The sequence below is a fragment of the Penicillium manginii genome, assembly GCF_028828005.1.
Source record: "Penicillium manginii strain IBT 31320 chromosome Unknown utg000002l:1.0-5564898.0:1.0-5567710.0, whole genome shotgun sequence".
Taxonomy (NCBI): domain Eukaryota; kingdom Fungi; phylum Ascomycota; class Eurotiomycetes; order Eurotiales; family Aspergillaceae; genus Penicillium; species Penicillium manginii.
This window is the reverse complement of record NW_026643103.1, coordinates 3,586,643-3,603,164: the sequence shown is the minus strand read 5'-3', so window position 1 is coordinate 3,603,164 and position 16,522 is coordinate 3,586,643. Positions and strand designations below refer to the sequence as shown.

Sequence of the window (16,522 nt, the reverse complement as noted above, 5' to 3'; positions counted from 1 at the left end):
ATGCACTCGGTGTGAATGGGATGGGATGGATGTCAACAATCAAATGTCACGTGCTGATAATGGTGGAGTATCATCACGTGAATATTATATCATACATTTCTTGTCTGCACGTGATTTGCCGATCCGGTGTTCGTTGATTTGCGCATTCAGAACGAAAGATCTCGTTGCAATTGGACATCGTCTCAAGAATGGAATGATGGAGCTCATTGTTACGTTGGTAAATTAGCACATGGAAACCGCATAGGGCTAAGAGTACGTAGGTAATGCCCCAGGGTGGGTGCGCTGCATGAGGATGTCCCCGCACTCGTGGTTGCCAAGAGACCCCCCTTACAATTGAGGCTAAGACACCATTGAAGATGGGAATTTCGTCAGAGTGCGGAGATCTCAAGCTTCGACGCCAGGGCCAGGTGTCACGCTCGGACAGTGCTATTCGATCGATGGTGTGTCCGTGCATCTTTTTAAAGATCGTGCAGGGACTGTGCTAGTGGTGCTATGGTGCTGTGGTGCTATAAAGGGGTCTCACTATAGGCGGGTTGAAATAAGCCCTGGAAGTATAGAACCCCGAGTTGGGTATGATACATATTTTAGGCTACGGCTGAGATCCCTGTCGATAAGCTTTGACCACGACATGGAAAAATCACTGGATGTACAATGGCAGTAAATTTGTATATATGCCAGTGGGACAGGTTAAGATCGTAGTATTTCCTGTCCATCTGTACCCTGCTCTATAGTCAGATGCCGGGAATACATTCCATATCGGGAGTTGGCTGTCGGAGAGAACTCGGAAGAATCAGGAAGGCATTGCAACCATTGGACGTTGAAATGGAAGGCATCCATGGAATCCCGCGCCGGTCGCGGGCTTACAAATCCAACCAGGTTTCCCGCGGATGCCGCGCCTGGGGTTATTCTTGACTGCAGGTGCAGCAGAGTGGCATATTCGTGACCAATAGTCAGAGCATCGCAATGGTGGAATTGAGTGAGATGAATCAGGCAAGGAATGTCCCATGTTTAATAAATTAATTGTGTCCTTCGTACTCCGTACGGAGTACTCTGTCTCCGTCAAGCGAACTCTTGTCCCCATTTGGAGTGGGTTCCGTGGATTCGCCCCAGTGGGCTCCGATCCTCGGCCGTTGATCTTGATAAGCAGGGTGCACTGTACCCTAAGGTAGTGTAGAGTACTATACAGTGATGGGAACAACAGGTGGTATAGTATTCTAGTAGACGAGAGAATATAGTAGGTGATCTGGGATAATCTGATCTAATTGCTATGCTTCTACTTTACTTCTACTTCTTCTCGTATTAACTAACTATATACTACATCTACAAACTGTGTCATCCTTACTCGGTGGATTACTCATCCCCATCTTCCCCCCCACCGAAACTCAAAGGAAAAACCCACTTGGCCCCGCCCACACTGACTCTCGCCCTCGCCCTCACCCTCACTCTCGCCTCCACCTTTCTCTCCTCCTACATCTCCGTACTCATCATCCCTGATTCCTTCAGCGTCAAGGAATCATCGCGCAACACCCTTCACCGAACCCGCGCCCTCATCGCCTGGGCTGCCGAACAACTTCTAGACCGGAGCCGCATCCGGCGCGCCCGAGTCACGCCTCTTTGACACTTCGCGATCGCGATTCCTTCATTGTTCCCCCAGAACAATAGCCCTGCATATCCTCCAGGTCTACGATTTCGACAACCGCAATCATGGCCGCTTACAACGGGCGCCGTGCCCCAAACTTCTCCCAATATCTCGATGATCTCAACGCCATCCCGTCGCCTTACGATCAGGCGCTGCAGCAGCAGCAGCAACATACCACCCTCAACCTTGATGAGGAGCTGGCTCTGTTCACCAACACCGAGTTCTTCGATTTCGACAAGTTCACCGACCTGAGCCTGCCTAATTTCGATTCTGTGGATGACAAGACCCTCGCGGCGGCCGACCAGTCTCAAAATGCCGACATGAAGTTTTTGGACTTCCTCCAAGGTAAGCTTGGTCTTCAGATTTATTGTTCATCACACTCTATTGGTCGCATCAATGGGTTGAAGGGTTAGAGGACTCGGCGGCATGTTCTCCTGGACAATACCACACCACTACCACACCACGCCGTGACATACCACCTCGAAAGCCGCCGTGATACCCCTCTGCCCTACCGACATGGACGTGTTCATGGAACCATACTTGCATGATCCTTGCAATGATCGTCCGATCGTTGATTGGCTGGGTCATATGTTCGAGTTTGCTTGCTGCATGGCTAGGGGATGGGGCTGATGTCGTCTTTCCGGCGCACAATTGTGCCTCTTCCCTTTGCCACAGCGCTTTCGCCGAGCAATTGGCCCTTGGTGATACAGAGTTTTCGGGGCCCTGCAGGGCATCCACGCGGTGGCGCTTGGAACTCTGTTTATTGGGACCCTCGAATTCTCTCACACCAGTCAAGTCTAAGAGTGGGAAATTGCTTGTCGCAGACGCGAACACACTCCGCTATTACGCCATTCCACGTGATCTCCTAACCCCCAAAATGGCCCATATGGGTCACCGATCCCACGATGCGACCAATAGTGATGCTAGCATTTGCGACGATGGCTTGCTAACTATTTTCTCGCACAGATGGCCTTGGCAATATGCCTGAGTACCAGCCCGACTTCAGCTCAGTCAATGTTCAGCAAATCCCGGTGCAGAACCAGCCTTTCTCGGCGGTTTCCGCCGTGCCTGCGGCTAACCCGGCTCCTGTTCAAGCACCCCTGGTCGCCCCTCAGGCGGCTCCGACTCCGGCATCCAGCGCCGTGTCGCCCACCACCCCCGCTGCTGGGCCCAAGCGCAAGCACACCCAGAAGTCTACCCAGGCTAGTGCCGAAGAGGCTGCCCGCAATGTTGCTGAGGAGGACAAGCGTCGTCGCAACACCGCCGCCAGTGCTCGTTTCCGCGTGAAGAAGAAGATGCGCGAGGCTAATCTGGAGAAGCAGCTCAAGGAGACCACCGACAAGAACGACGTCCTCGAGGCTCGCGTCTCCCAGCTCGAGTTGGAGAACCACTGGTTGCGTGGTCTGATCATGGAGAAGAACGGCACCGAGGAGCGCGACGAGCAATCCGAAAAAGCCATTTCGGACATGTTCAAGAGCTTCCTGGCATCCCAGAACGCCGAATCAAGTACCTCCGACTCGAAGCACGGCGTTGGAACTTTTGCGTGAAGTGCCACCAAAACAAAATAATAAACCAAAGCGAAAGAAAATTGAGGGGAAAAACACAACCCCTCAGCCGAAAAAAAAATACACCCTTTGTCGTGTTTCTGTCATTGGCACTCGCACTGCTTCTTGTCTCCTCTACCCTCCTGCTGCTATGTATGACGACTAAAATCAGGCACTCGGTGGAAAGCGACTTTCATACCGGGCTCTGGACTTGTTTGTCATTGTTTAGTTTCTTGTTCATATGTTTTAAGCGCCCCTTGAATATTCCTCTTATTTTTCCCCAGCAGCCCTCTCTACGTGATCTCAGATCGTATCTGCAGACTTGATGACGGCAGACGACCATGAGTGATGATATTACAGTGCAATTGTATCGAAATAGACAATCTTCTCTACCCTTGTCCCGCAAAATAGCCGTGTCCGACGGGCGTAGTTCTCACTGAGGCGACTGTATATAGTGCCTCGTGTTAGTCCATGCACGTCTCTATGAAATGCTAAATAGGCAAGAATCAGCTGAATCGTTCTATGATATATTCGAGAACTTGGTGATATTCATTCCACATATATGGTTATCGCCCATGTGACTCTGAACCAGGGCTTGGCTTGGAATAACCTTGGGGCCCGTCAACTTTAAGCAGAGCCTCATGTACGGTTTCTGCGGGGGCAATTTTTCCTCTCTGATAGAAATTCCCATGGAAATATTGAATGCGCGAAAGGTCATGCATTGGAAGAAAAAAGAGAAAGGAAAACAGCCCATGCCAAGAGCCTGAGAGCTAGGTATCATGATGGTGTTTGTCTGTACAAAACACTGATGTTACCTCCCTGGGCGATGGAGAGTTTCGATGGTACAGATGAAGGGCACAAGGGACATTTCAGCTTTACATTGCCGGAAGCGAAGAAGCCTACTTTCATGAAACTGTACGCTTGAACACTGTATAGATATTTGAGATTGACTCTTGGGATAGCTTTTCATTAATTGAAACCTCCAAACTGAGACCACAGCCCTCCGCACTTCATTCACCCCATTTATTTCCATGCATTCCCATTTATGAATTCGCTGCTTCGCTACTCAACCTCCTTCAATTAACACATGTTCCTCATCAAGCCCCCACTTCACCTCGGTATCCGGTCTAGTGGGACCTGTCATCCCTTTGAGCGTTGACCCTTGTAGGAAAATATAACGCCAATCACGACCGTGCGCTAGACCATGCCCCCGTAGGAACAAAGGTCCTATACAAACCCCTTTTATCAAAGGTCCCCGAATTCGTTTCTCCTCCTAGGGGCTGCCGCTAACCTCTTGGGGTGTATATCTAAGCTCGGACTCGCAACTCCCCGAGCCGGTCATGCAGGAACCGAGCTTTTACGGCAATCATTTTCCTTGTCTGTATAATGCAGGTTAACGATATGGGCTTCTCGGACGGTGTTAACCGAACGCTTGGTTCTTTGAGATGTCAACCACGCAAGCTAAAGTCCGGGCGTCAAATACAGTGAAGGTGGAGGCACGTAAAGTTGTCTTGAAATATCCTTGCATTTCTCCGTTGTTTGGACTAAGAAATTCTTTCACTGTTTTCTTTCACTGCTTTTTGTTCTATTTCCTCTGTATTGCCTGGTCTCTGTTATTATTCAAGGGAAATGATGGCTGTAAGGAATTTTTTGCTCACCCTGGGTGCTGTATCAGCTGCCATTGCGGATTACAGCAATCAGCCAAAGTTGAAGACTTGTCTTCAGTATGCATTGACTGACAGCGGTCGTGTTGCATTTGCTGGAGATCCTTTCTACCAAGTTGCCGATGTGAAACGCTATAATCTAAATATTCCAGTGACTCCGGCTGCCGTCACATTCCCTATCTCATCGCATCAAGTTGCAGCGATTGTCAAATGCGCAGCGGATAATGGATACCATGTTCAAGCCAAGAGTGGCGGTCATAGCTACGCAAATTACGGTACGGGCTTCCTACCTCTTTCATCTCAAGATAGACTGCTAATGTGTACCGCTCGCTTCTAGGTCTCGGCGGAACGGACGGTGCCGTTATAGTCGACCTCAAGAACCTACAACAATTCTCCATGGACAACACAAGTTGGCATGCGACAATAGGGAGTGGCACACTACTCGGAGATGTGACACAGCGTCTGCACGATGCTGGAGGACGGGCGATGTCCCACGGGACCTGTCCGCAGGTTGGCTCTGGTGGACATTTCACGATCGGAGGTCTGGGGCCAACATCTCGACAGTTCGGAGCCGCTCTTGACCACATCGTGGAAACAGAGGTGGTCCTCGCTAACTCGAGTATTGTGCGCGCATCGGAGAGCGAGAACCAAGACGTCTTCTGGGCAATCAAGGGCGCGGCTTCTGGCTTTGGTATTGTTACCGAATTTACTGTTCGCACTGAGCCTGAGCCCGGCACTGCTGTCAAGTACGAATACACTCTCAAGATAGGGAGTTCACAAGAGCGAGCTAGTCTGTTCAAACATTGGCAGGCATACATCTCCAACCCGCAGCTTACACGTAAGCTGGCATCTACACTTACTTTGTTGGAGGATACCCTCATCATCACGGGAACATTTTTTGGCACGGAGGAAGAGTATAAGGCCCTTGATATCGGAAGTCAATTTCCAGGCGTCAATGGAACTGCAGTTGTCTTCCAGGATTGGCTCGGGCTGGTAGGCGACTGGGCTGAAGAAGCCGCATTAAAGCTGGGTGGAGGAATCGCTTCCAATTTCTATTCTAAGTCTACAGGCTGGACATCAAAAAACCTCATGAGCAATGAGACTATCGACAGCCTCTTTGAGTATATCGATACTGCAGACAAGGGCACACTGATCTGGTTTCTGCTCTTTGACTTCCAGGGTGGGTATACGAATGATATCCCGACTGACGCAACTGCATATGCCCATCGTGATGTCTTGCTCTGGCTGCAGTCTTACTCGATAAATCTTCTGGGCTCGGTGTCTCAGACTCAAATTACTTTCTTGGATCGGGTGAATAAGATGATTACTCCGAATGATCATCCCTATGCTGCGTACCCGGGCTATGTTGACCCTCTCATGGCCAATGGGGCCGAGGCATACTGGGGCTCCAATTTGGCTCGTCTGGAAGAGATCAAGGGAGAGATTGACCCGGATGATGTGTTTCGGAACCCCCAGAGCCCGATGCCTACTTTGCGGCACTAAGACAGCCCAATTACTATCCTCAGCCCTGGAATGTATCGTGCAAGGCTATCCGCAATTTCCAAAGTTCTATGTAGTTCTTCAGCCTTTTTCCAAAAGCCATTAGTAAATATTCCGGATACTACTAGTATCTCTGCCACATCTTCAAATTCCCAACCTTGGAAGTGTTGCGCTCATTTCGGGAAAATTGTCAAAATTAAACAAGTCTGCCCAGGTGGTCGAGCAAGTCGCAAGTTGCCTTCAATGCCAGTCCATTATCCTTCTGCTTACAAAAGAAATGTGACGGCTGTTCCTTGGTGTCAGTGCGTCGCGTCGCGCGTATATTCCGTCGTGTTTGTCAGCTTCGGGGCAATTTCCGGCCTATGCATTGCAGACTTTTTATTCTTCGTTAAATTCTGTATTGACGGTAGCTTCCAGCAAGCCCCGGGGTATATTAATTGCCTAGCCATGGGCCTTTGGCCGTCTTTTTCGTCATCACATCCTTCGAGGCCGGAGCCGTTCGAAATAAAAGTGACCACCTCAGTACACCTTAATTACTATAAAATTTCTCAACTTTCACAAGTGATCTGAAATGATAGGCATTTTTAATGACTGAACCCCTATATCTTGTAAATACTACTTATTTCTCTTTATAAGCTGACATTCATAGGTTGAGAAGTTCAAGTTGATTGAAAACGCCAGTCATTCAGGCAATTCGTCGGCCGACGGGACTCAGGATCTGACAGACAAATAGCACTGAAAGAATGTACGATGACTGAATAACTTCAAATCTTTCACTTCATAATTATCGCCTTCCTTCCTTTTCCACGCCAACCTTCCACATTCACGCGGGTTAAAAGGTTTGTGCCGTCCCTTCAAGTTCCATATTCAGATGGCTTCAAGTTCACTTTCTCCCAGTCCTCCCTGTATCTCTCTCCTCCGATTACCACATTATCCCTGCCTCTCACCATACAAGATGGCTGACAACGCCTTCTACCTGGGCAGACGCGCAATACGTCTAATAAGGACAATGTCCATATGGCCAAGGAGGACAGTATTTGAAAGAATCCGTTATGAAAGCTACCGAAGAATGGATTGATGAAGTCAATGCAAAGGCTCAAGTTATCCTAATTGCATTTCCTGGTGCCATTAATCAGAGCGGTTCAGGACCTCCAACCACCCAGATTGACACATTCCAGATTATGAGCATCAACTGCGGGAACGTCTACGACAGTGAGGTCCCCTACGACTGCACCCTTCCTTACTCCTGCGTCCTCCACTACTACTGTGTCCCCCAATACTACTTAGAATATAAAGTCTTTGCATGGCGAACACAGACAATTATCAGCGATGAAAAAGTTAGGGTTCAAGATTCTCACCAATAGTGATCTCAGCAGCCGACAATTGAGTCCTATTTCCTTATGAAAGAATCTTCCTATACATAATGGCATTAGCCTCGCCATGGTGTGCCCATTTTTGTCTTCGAAAGTAGCCGAGATGATCCAGATCAAGAATCAAAGGATACGCCACATAATGAATAGGAGCAGCAGTAACCTGGGTGGAACGAGTACGCGGGGTTTTATGCGGGATCACTATATAATATTGATTATCGCTTTCAAGGTTGCTAGGATGATTCAAGGTCGCACAGCATTCCTTGCAACTGTGTCATTGACCGATGCATGATGTGATACAGACGACTTGTACTCCGTATGCCTAAATGGGTAAGATGTCAGGGGTTATCTTCCAAAGTTCCAAGGTTCAGAACAAAACTAATAAGACTCAATATATCCTGAATTCTGGATACAAGCCTTGCATCCCGAGTCCTAATTAAGAGGCTTGGTACTACTAGTAGTAGGCAGTATCCATCATGCTAGTTAGTATTTTATAGTTACAGTCAAGGGCCCGCAATTGCATGGTGAAATTAATGGATATCGGTATAATTTTGAGTTGTGTAACATGGTATTTAAGCATATTCTGATAGATACACCTTCAAGTTGTCAATCGGCGAGAATTGCTGTAATTCGTGGGTACATCACCAGCTTCAACTTCAGACTACGCGCCGAAGAATACGATGCAAATGAGTAACTACAACGCAGCTCTGTGGAAACTAGGCTAGCAAAACTATCGCCTCCACTAGATCATGAATATCTTTATCCGAGTAGTGGGTAGGACCCGTTCGACAGGGTCACACAATGAGCATATAGAATTAACTATTCAACCTTGCCATTTTGTTAATGCTTAACATGTGGTAGGCCATTAAAAATCTATTTCAGCCTCTTAAAGTCGAATATTGCCTTGTAATTGACTTAATATCCAATCCCTGAAAGGTTAGAAGCCGATTAAACCTGAGGACTGACCTCATTTGAAACCTCGCTGATGCCATCTATTTTTGCCTGGCATCACCAATCATGACCAGAGCATTAAAATGCCTGTTATTTCTTGGTAAGGCGTTGTCGAAAACTTTCTTTGCTTTGCCTAAACCTAACCGCTTGGATTTAGGGATTTTATCCTGTTATTTTTGTCAAGTTGAAGCAAAACCAGCGAAGGCCTCTTCAAGCCCATCTGCAAAACCTTCGAGGATAAGGCCCCCGAGCGCAACTATAACTGTCGTTAGCACGACAGCTGCAGCTACTAATGATCCAGAAATTCTATGCGCTTCCTTCTTTCCATGGAAACCTGTATGTTGTTAATCTCGTGCCCCCACTTAGGTATTTGAAAGTAATCTAAACATACCACAGTGCCCCACTGGCGAGTCGTGCTGCAACTTCATTTGCGTTAACACAACTTCCAATGCTCTCAACTGTGGTAACTGTGGCGTGACAGTACGTTCCAATCCTTTGATGAACTTTAACTATTGAAACTGACACTTTGATAGTGCGTTGGGCAAATCCCTGGTTGCTGCTCCGGGGCTTGCACCGATTTAGGAACAAGTCTTCAACATTGTGGCGCATGCAATGCAACAACCGTATGTGCTAATGCTGTATTTCGCGCTTTTTTGGCCTTAGAAAGCCACATAATAACGTCTACTTATACTACAGTGTTCAGGAACCAACCCCGCCTGTTGTTCTGGCCAATGCGCAGATCTCGCTTCTTCAACCCTACATTGTGGAACCTGTCAAGCAAATCCAGTAAGACAATATGTCATGCATAGCCCTGCCTGGGGTTTCTTTACTGACATCGGGCGCTATAACTAGTGTCTTGGTCTTCAACCCGCATGTTGCTCGGGCTCATGTCAAGACCTTGGCACAAGTCTTCAACACTGTGGCGCTTGTAATGCTGTTCCTGTGAGTTTTCCTTTTCTACATGTGATGGTTCACTCTGCAGGTCATTCTAATCTTTTACTCCGTTGAAGTGCTCTGGGGTTTTACCCGCTTGTTGCAATGGTACCTGTGCCGATTTGACCGCATCTGTAAACAATTGCGGATTATGCGGCTTGAAGGTGAGCTTGCTCTTTACGATCAATCCAGATATTGTATTGAAAAGTTACTACTAGTGCTCGGGCGTCGATCCAGTCTGCTGCTCCGGCATATGCTCCGATCTAGACTCCGATATTCTCCATTGCGGAGCATGCAATGGGACTCCATGTATAGGTCTTGTACCTGTTTGCTGTTCTGGAGAGTGCACTGATCTAGCTACCGACGCTAATCATTGCGGAAAATGTAATAAAACTGTCAGTTATCTTTTTTTCATCTCATGGATTCAAAATTTTGTTTTTTCTAACCATCATCGTTCACAGTGTACCGGTACAGAGCCGGCATGTTGTCTGGGAGGATGTGTTGACATTGCCAACGATCCTAATCATTGCGGAGCCTGTCTTGCTCTTCCTTGTCTCGGAATCAAGCCTTCATGTTGCTCTGGACAGTGTACTGATCTAATTTCGGACAACAACCATTGTGGAACTTGCCTGACTACCGTAAGTATCGGGTCACTTTTTACCCGATTGCCCCTTCAGTTTTTATTCAACCCTACTACGTTCCTAACAAGGATCCTGAAAAATAGTGTCCACCAACGGCAGCAACTTGCTGTTCTGGAAACTGCACAGATTTGACGGCCAATATCAACCACTGCGGCTCATGCATTGCGTTACCTTGTCTTGGGCTACAGCCAGCTTGCTGTAACGGAACCTGCACTGACCTGGCCATAAGTACAACACATTGTGGATCATGCGCAGGACCACCCTGTGGTGGTATTCTTCCTGCATGTTGTAATGGAACATGTGCCGACCTCGCATCGAGTCCGATACATTGTGGAAACTGTGTCTCATCTCCATGCACAGGTGGAAATCCAGCTTGCTGTACTGGGGTCTGCACCGATCTTAGTACCGACATTCTGCACTGCGGTAACTGCACTGCCTTCCCGTGTCTTGGTATCATACCTGCGTGCTGCAATGGAACCTGTACCGATTTGGCCTCGGATCAAACACACTGCGGCTCTTGCTCTAAACCAACTTGCACTGGTGTCAATCCAGCCTGCTGTCTGGGAACATGCAGCGATCTGAGCTCCGATGTCAATCACTGCGGGTCATGTGTTGCAATCCCCTGTCTGGGAGTCAAGCCGGCGTGTTGCAACGGAACTTGTACGGATTTGGCAACGAACGTTAGTCGCTGCGGCTCTTGCTCGGCTGCGCCTTGCACCGGTAATAATCCGGAATGTTGTAATGGCAACTGCACTGATATAAGTGTTGATGTGAATCACTGTGGCTCTTGCCTTTCACTACCTTGCCTGGGATTGGTTCCTGCTTGTTGTAATGGAACATGTTATGATCTCAGTACCAGTCTCACTCACTGTGGATCTTGCAATACACCTACTTGTAACGGTACATTCCCTGCTTGTTGCGGAGGCACATGCCTTGATTTGGCATCGAGTACTGCCAACTGTGGCCAGTGCTTCAAATCGGTATGTCTAAGTCACAGTCCACATTCTTCAAAATCCTTCAATACTTTCATTTGACTGACTTTTTTCTTTAGTGTCCACCTGGCCCAGGTGGTGGTGGTTGCGTGAACGGCATCTGCGTGGCTTGTCCGTTAACAAGTCCCTTCTGTCCCTCGGCCGGAATATGCGTAAGTCAAACACTTCTTGGTAAATGATGTTAATTGATGCTAAGTAAAAAACCACAGTGTCCAAGCGGTACAACTTGTGTGGCGGGTGGGCCTCTGCCTGGATGCTGTCTAAGTTCGAATCTCTGCCCGCTTGCATCGGCTCCGACTGGTCCTAACATATGCGTAAGCTACTTATCAAACATTTTGCTTTACTCTACCTGCTTTAAATTGGCTTACCGAATATTCCTCCGAAACAGTGCCCATTACCATGTGGCCTTCTCGGAAGTAGCAGAGTCTGTATCGACTTCTAGGTATTGCTTGGAGCTGGTCAGGCGGAAGATTTGGGGAAAGCTAGGACTGAAAAGTAGTCACTACCCCTCTAGGACCCTTGAAATGAAGTTTCACTTTTTTATCTTTCATCGTGAAATCTATATCAAGGTTTCTCATGCCATCGTAGGCGATTTCATAAAGATCTTGGTATGCCAATAAACTAATTTACCTCAAGTTGTAGAACAACAACTTCACCTTATGATCTTGTTGTCCTTTCCATTTCCGTTCTCTCCATTTTTCTGAGCAGAGACAGACTGAACTGACAGAAATGAGGCGAAGCATTAATAGCTAGCAGATTGTTACGAATTCAGAATTTACTGGTATTTTTGCAACCATATGGACAAGGAGCCAGTTCTCATGCATTCTCGAGGCTTCATTTTCCAAGGCACCAGTTGATAGCTAGATCCAAAGAGTAACTAGTAACCATCAAGATTTGATATAGGTCACTGAAACTTCCGTTGTCATGTTGATACTCTCATTTCTTTCGCCTGGCGAAGGGGGCTTCAGAATCGCCGTCTGGCTTCCCCTGTCATGGATTGTGGTATGCCCAATATCCGTCAGTGTTTCTCCTTGCGCGTTATCAAAAACTTTTTGCTGTGATGACTTTGGCGGGTATGATATCATATCGTAATTTTCTCTCGCGGAGGACCCAGGAAAGACTCTGATTAATATTGGTTTGAGCGCAGGGATAGAAGCGGCGGTGATGGCCAATCCATCTTCGATAGCGGCCCACCACAACAGTGGAGCGAGCTCCCCTTTCGAAAGTTTTTACATTAGCAAGGGAATTTTTTCTTCAAGGAGGAAAATTTTCTCACAAGTAAAATCAGACTTGGCAGACAACGCTACTAGATAAGTGGTCTTGACTATGGAGGCAGCACCAGCGCTGTGATGACTTAGCGTTGCACATCTCTTTTGTAGAGGAAACTTACAAGATTCCGAGACTCATTGCAAAAGCCACACCTAACTTTTCTTTTTTTCTCATCTGAAGGTTCCAGACAATAGTCCATGGAAGCAAAGCTAACACAAAGTCTTGGGCGCCGGAGTAGGCTGTATCTCACGATTAGAACACGCATTTCAAGGAAATGGAGGGGAAGGAGTGATATCATGATGTATTGCGTACCGCCGACAAATAAAGAAAAGTTGGTGAAGACATTAGATGGCCAGCACTCTGACGGAATAGCTGTATTCCAAAGATGACGTGGGTCTTTGCATTGAACGAAGATGAACAATGCCGCGAGAATATTGACCAAATTCATTGTCACGATCACGAACCATAATAGGATAATCATCCATCTGTGGACCACAATGCGCAGTAGTGTGACGGCGAAGGATGTTTTTCCCAGTGTGCAAGCCATAATCGCCAATGCCTCGCCAATGTCGCACAAGAGAGCCACCTCAATGAGGTGCTCAGGCTTTTCAGAAACTATAGCAAGATGTCGCCCTAAACCCAAGGTAGAGGCAACATGACATACGGCAGCGTAAGCGATCAAACAGCACTGCGGAAGGGTAAACTGGTTAATATTCTAGAGATATCCATATTGGGGAAATAGGATAGTATACTCACAACAGCGATGATGATAATAAAATCATCCCAGCCGAAAACTCGTTTCAGAAACACCCTCACATACAATCTCATGCAAACAAAAACTAGAGGAACAATGGCCATTACCCACATCACTCCCTGGACTGTCGAAGACCTGCTTTCGGCCAGGTAGGATGCGGATACATCGCTTGCCATTGCGGAAAAGACCTCGACGTCCTAAGAAGTCGCAAGTCTCAAAAATGTACACACAAAATCCAACAACTGACCTATTCCCACTTACCCCCTGGGCGAAAGGAAGAGTTTTTTAAGATTAATTCTCTCCTTCTCTCCTTGCACTTCCCGACACAGACTAACGATTTTGAGCAGTACGACAGGCACCATCTGTTGGTCCGGATATCTCAACCGGATTATTGAGCGGGGGGTTACGATCTGTACCCATCGCGTTTCGCGCCTATCAAATCACCAGGGGATCTATCAAATTCATCAGCTTCGCTTACGAGGAAAACAGATGTGGGCCCTGTCATCCCGAAGATGCGGGAACGTGCCCAGCAACTGCCCCATCAGGTATGTAGTAGCCCTTTTCCTAGCAATCCCGCCCTACAGATTTTTGTGATATTGCTAGACTTTGTTTGAGATCTCTAGGATGGCCAAAATCCCGCCAAAAGTGATCAGGCAAAGTCAGAAAAATTGGCAGCACAGCTGTCAAAAATGAAATTAGGTTGGACGGTCCTATTTGAGAAATGTTCAGCTGGAGTTAGCCACTCAACACGAGGGGAATAACAACTCCACACTCCACATCCCGCTTTGCCCCGTGCCGGAGAGCTACGAAGTTGGCTAAAGATAGCTAGACTCATTAGTCGCGTTTCCAAAACACCGACAACATGGTAAATGGTATTCATTGTGCTTAGTCTTACGCCATGACCTCCTGTTCATTTTTTGCAACCAATTCTATTGGGCAATTGATACGCCCATTCTTCACCTTCGGCATCAAGCGACAGGGGCCGTTAGTGGCCTATGGGAAGCTACCAAATTGGAATCAATGTCCCCCCCGCACTTAAACTGTTCTTTAGTGTGCTTGAAACTTTCAGCTTGGGAAATTCTGAATCCCCCTTAATCCCCCGCAGATACGCTGAAGGAGGTGTATTTGCATCAACTTCGGAAAATGACAGAGCTCGGTTCATTTCAGTGCGATTTGTGGGTCGAGGGTCTGGCAGCTCTTGGCCTATTGGTCTTGACCAAGCTTTTATGGGACATCTTCTTCTCGCCGTTGAGAGCTGTACCTGGGCCTTTACTGGCCAAAAGTACGAACCTGTGGCGGGCATTTCACACCTTTCGCGGCCGTGTAGATACCAAGCATGTTAAACTGCATCGCAAGTATGGCAGTGCAGTGCGAATTGGTCCGAACTGTGTGAGCATTTCGGATCCTAATCTGATTCGAACGATTTACTCGACACGTAATCCATGGAAGAAGGTACTGCGAAACGAGTTACCCTGCGCGTTTTCATTATTTCTCTGCTGACCTATTCTTGCGCGAATGAAGAGTGATATGTACCGACCGAATGATGTCCTCATCGAAGGACACCGTATGTCTAATCTTTTCAATTCTCAAGATGAAGATTGGCATAATCAGAATATTCGCCCGATTCGTGGACTATGGAGTATGACCAAGGTCTTGGAATACGAGCCTCTGATTGATGAGACTATAGCCAAGTTCGTGGAAAAGGTCGCGTTGAAATTCGTGGATGGTGACAATGCGGGCACGGTTTGTCCAGCAGATGACTGGATTGGTTTCTGTGAGTGATAAAAAAGCCTCGATGGAGAGTAATTTTTACTAATCGTAGAGACCAGTCGCTTGGGATGTCACTGCAAATTTCAGCTTTGGCCGCCACTATGGATTCATCGACCAAGAGAAAGATGTCGATAACTTGATCACAGACTCGACCAAGGGTCTCATATACTTTGCTCCGGTAAATCTACATCCCTGCAATGTGGTCAGCAACATGGCTAATTAACCTGCTATTCTCATAGATCTCTCAAATACCATGGATCGACAACCTTCTAGACAAGAATCCCATCAAGCGGATTGGACCAAAGCCCACTCTGACCGGCGTCTTGTACGCCTTTAAGGTCGTCGCCGAGTACCAGGCCCAGCTATCGAACAAATCGATCACTGCTGGCTCAGTTGACCACACCCTCGACAAATACCTGCAGCTGAGGGAAACATACCCGGAAATGGTCAATGACCACCAAATCGTGAACTGGTTGATGCTGAGCATCTTAGCTGGAGGTGATACTAGCTCTGCAACCATGCGCGCTATCTTATACTACCTAGCCAAATCGCCCTCTGCATCTGAAAAGCTCGCAGCTGAATTGCAAAACGCCTCACTCCCCACCCCTGCTCCCTGGAAACTAATTCGGGATCTTCCCTACCTCGATGCTGTCATCCGCGAGGCAATGCGCGTCAACCCTGGTATTGCCATGATCTTCGAGCGCGTTGTGCCAGAAGAAGGATTTACTCTCCCAGATGGACAGTATCTCCCTGCTGGTACGAAGATTGGAATCAACCCCGCCGTGACGAACAAAGATTATGGAGTGTTTGGAGAGGACGCGGATGAGTTCAACCCGGATCGTTGGTTCCAAGGCAAAGACGAGAGTAACGAGCATTTCGAGGCCCGCTCGAGACGAATGAAAGACACCGTTGACTTTGTTTTCGGCGGTGGTGGCCGTATTTGCATGGGACGTTATCTGGCTATGCTGGAAATCAAGAAATTGATTGCCACCCTGTATAACGTGTTTGATGTGAGTGAATCCAAAATCGCCTCTCCGAAGACATTTTGCTATAGCCCTGGAGTGTAATGGTTAACGTGGTATCTAGATTCAACTTGTGGACTCGAAACATGAGTGGACGTATCGCAATGCCTGGTTTGTATACCAGTATGATATGCCGATGATCATCCGGCGACGTGGTGTTGCCTCACATTAATGGGCAACGCAGAAATGACGATTTGGAAAACCGGTAATGCATTGGAAAAAGCAATTGGTAGCAATAGCCTGACTTTGGTTGTTATGGATACACAGTACAATTTGTAACGTATGCACGCAGTGAAGTAGGAAGGAAAGAGGAATAAAATGAAAAGCCGATCTCGCCGAAAAAGGTATCAAATTCCCACCCAGAAAAGAAAAAGTGAAGAAAGAAGAAAAGAAGAAAAGAAAAGAAAAGAACGCCAAAAACTGTTTAACGCCGCAAATCAATCCTCGAGAACCCCAATTAGCCAGTGTCCATG

General features: G+C 47.5%; 6 protein-coding genes across 6 annotated transcripts; 5 read left to right on the top strand and 1 right to left on the bottom strand.

The window, feature by feature from the left end:
* Positions 1-1,704: 1,704 nt before the first annotated feature.
* N7533_002626 (putative bZIP transcription factor (MetR)) lies at positions 1,705-3,186 on the top strand (the record flags this gene model as incomplete). Its single annotated transcript, XM_057099276.1, has 2 exons — positions 1,705-1,984; positions 2,606-3,186. 2 exons carry the CDS (start codon positions 1,705-1,707, stop codon positions 3,184-3,186), a joined length of 861 nt encoding a protein of 286 aa, XP_056964412.1.
* A 1,629-nt stretch (positions 3,187-4,815) lies between these two features.
* Positions 4,816-6,350, top strand: N7533_002625 (FAD-binding oxidoreductase; the record flags this gene model as incomplete). The annotated part of the gene is made up of 2 exons (XM_057099275.1): positions 4,816-5,122; positions 5,185-6,350. 2 exons carry the CDS (start codon positions 4,816-4,818, stop codon positions 6,348-6,350), a joined length of 1,473 nt encoding a protein of 490 aa, XP_056964411.1.
* A 1,049-nt stretch (positions 6,351-7,399) lies between these two features.
* N7533_002624 (uncharacterized protein) lies at positions 7,400-7,711 on the top strand (the record flags this gene model as incomplete). The annotated part of the gene is made up of 1 exon (XM_057099274.1): positions 7,400-7,711. The coding sequence occupies one exon, from the start codon at positions 7,400-7,402 to the stop codon at positions 7,709-7,711; it is 312 nt and encodes a 103-aa protein (XP_056964410.1).
* Positions 7,712-8,960: 1,249 nt separating this feature from the next.
* N7533_002623 (uncharacterized protein) lies at positions 8,961-9,614 on the top strand (the record flags this gene model as incomplete). The annotated part of the gene is made up of 5 exons (XM_057099273.1): positions 8,961-9,004; positions 9,065-9,131; positions 9,251-9,291; positions 9,365-9,454; positions 9,521-9,614. 5 exons carry the CDS (start codon positions 8,961-8,963, stop codon positions 9,612-9,614), a joined length of 336 nt encoding a protein of 111 aa, XP_056964409.1.
* A 2,507-nt stretch (positions 9,615-12,121) lies between these two features.
* Positions 12,122-13,433, bottom strand: N7533_002622 (uncharacterized protein; the record flags this gene model as incomplete). The annotated part of the gene is made up of 5 exons (XM_057099272.1): positions 12,122-12,450; positions 12,511-12,578; positions 12,625-12,742; positions 12,816-13,191; positions 13,260-13,433. 5 exons carry the CDS (start codon positions 13,431-13,433, stop codon positions 12,122-12,124), a joined length of 1,065 nt encoding a protein of 354 aa, XP_056964408.1.
* Positions 13,434-14,400: 967 nt separating this feature from the next.
* N7533_002621 (cytochrome P450) lies at positions 14,401-16,221 on the top strand (the record flags this gene model as incomplete). The annotated part of the gene is made up of 5 exons (XM_057099271.1): positions 14,401-14,709; positions 14,779-15,031; positions 15,087-15,205; positions 15,267-16,037; positions 16,114-16,221. The coding sequence occupies 5 exons, from the start codon at positions 14,401-14,403 to the stop codon at positions 16,219-16,221; spliced, it is 1,560 nt and encodes a 519-aa protein (XP_056964407.1).
* Positions 16,222-16,522: the final 301 nt, after the last annotated feature.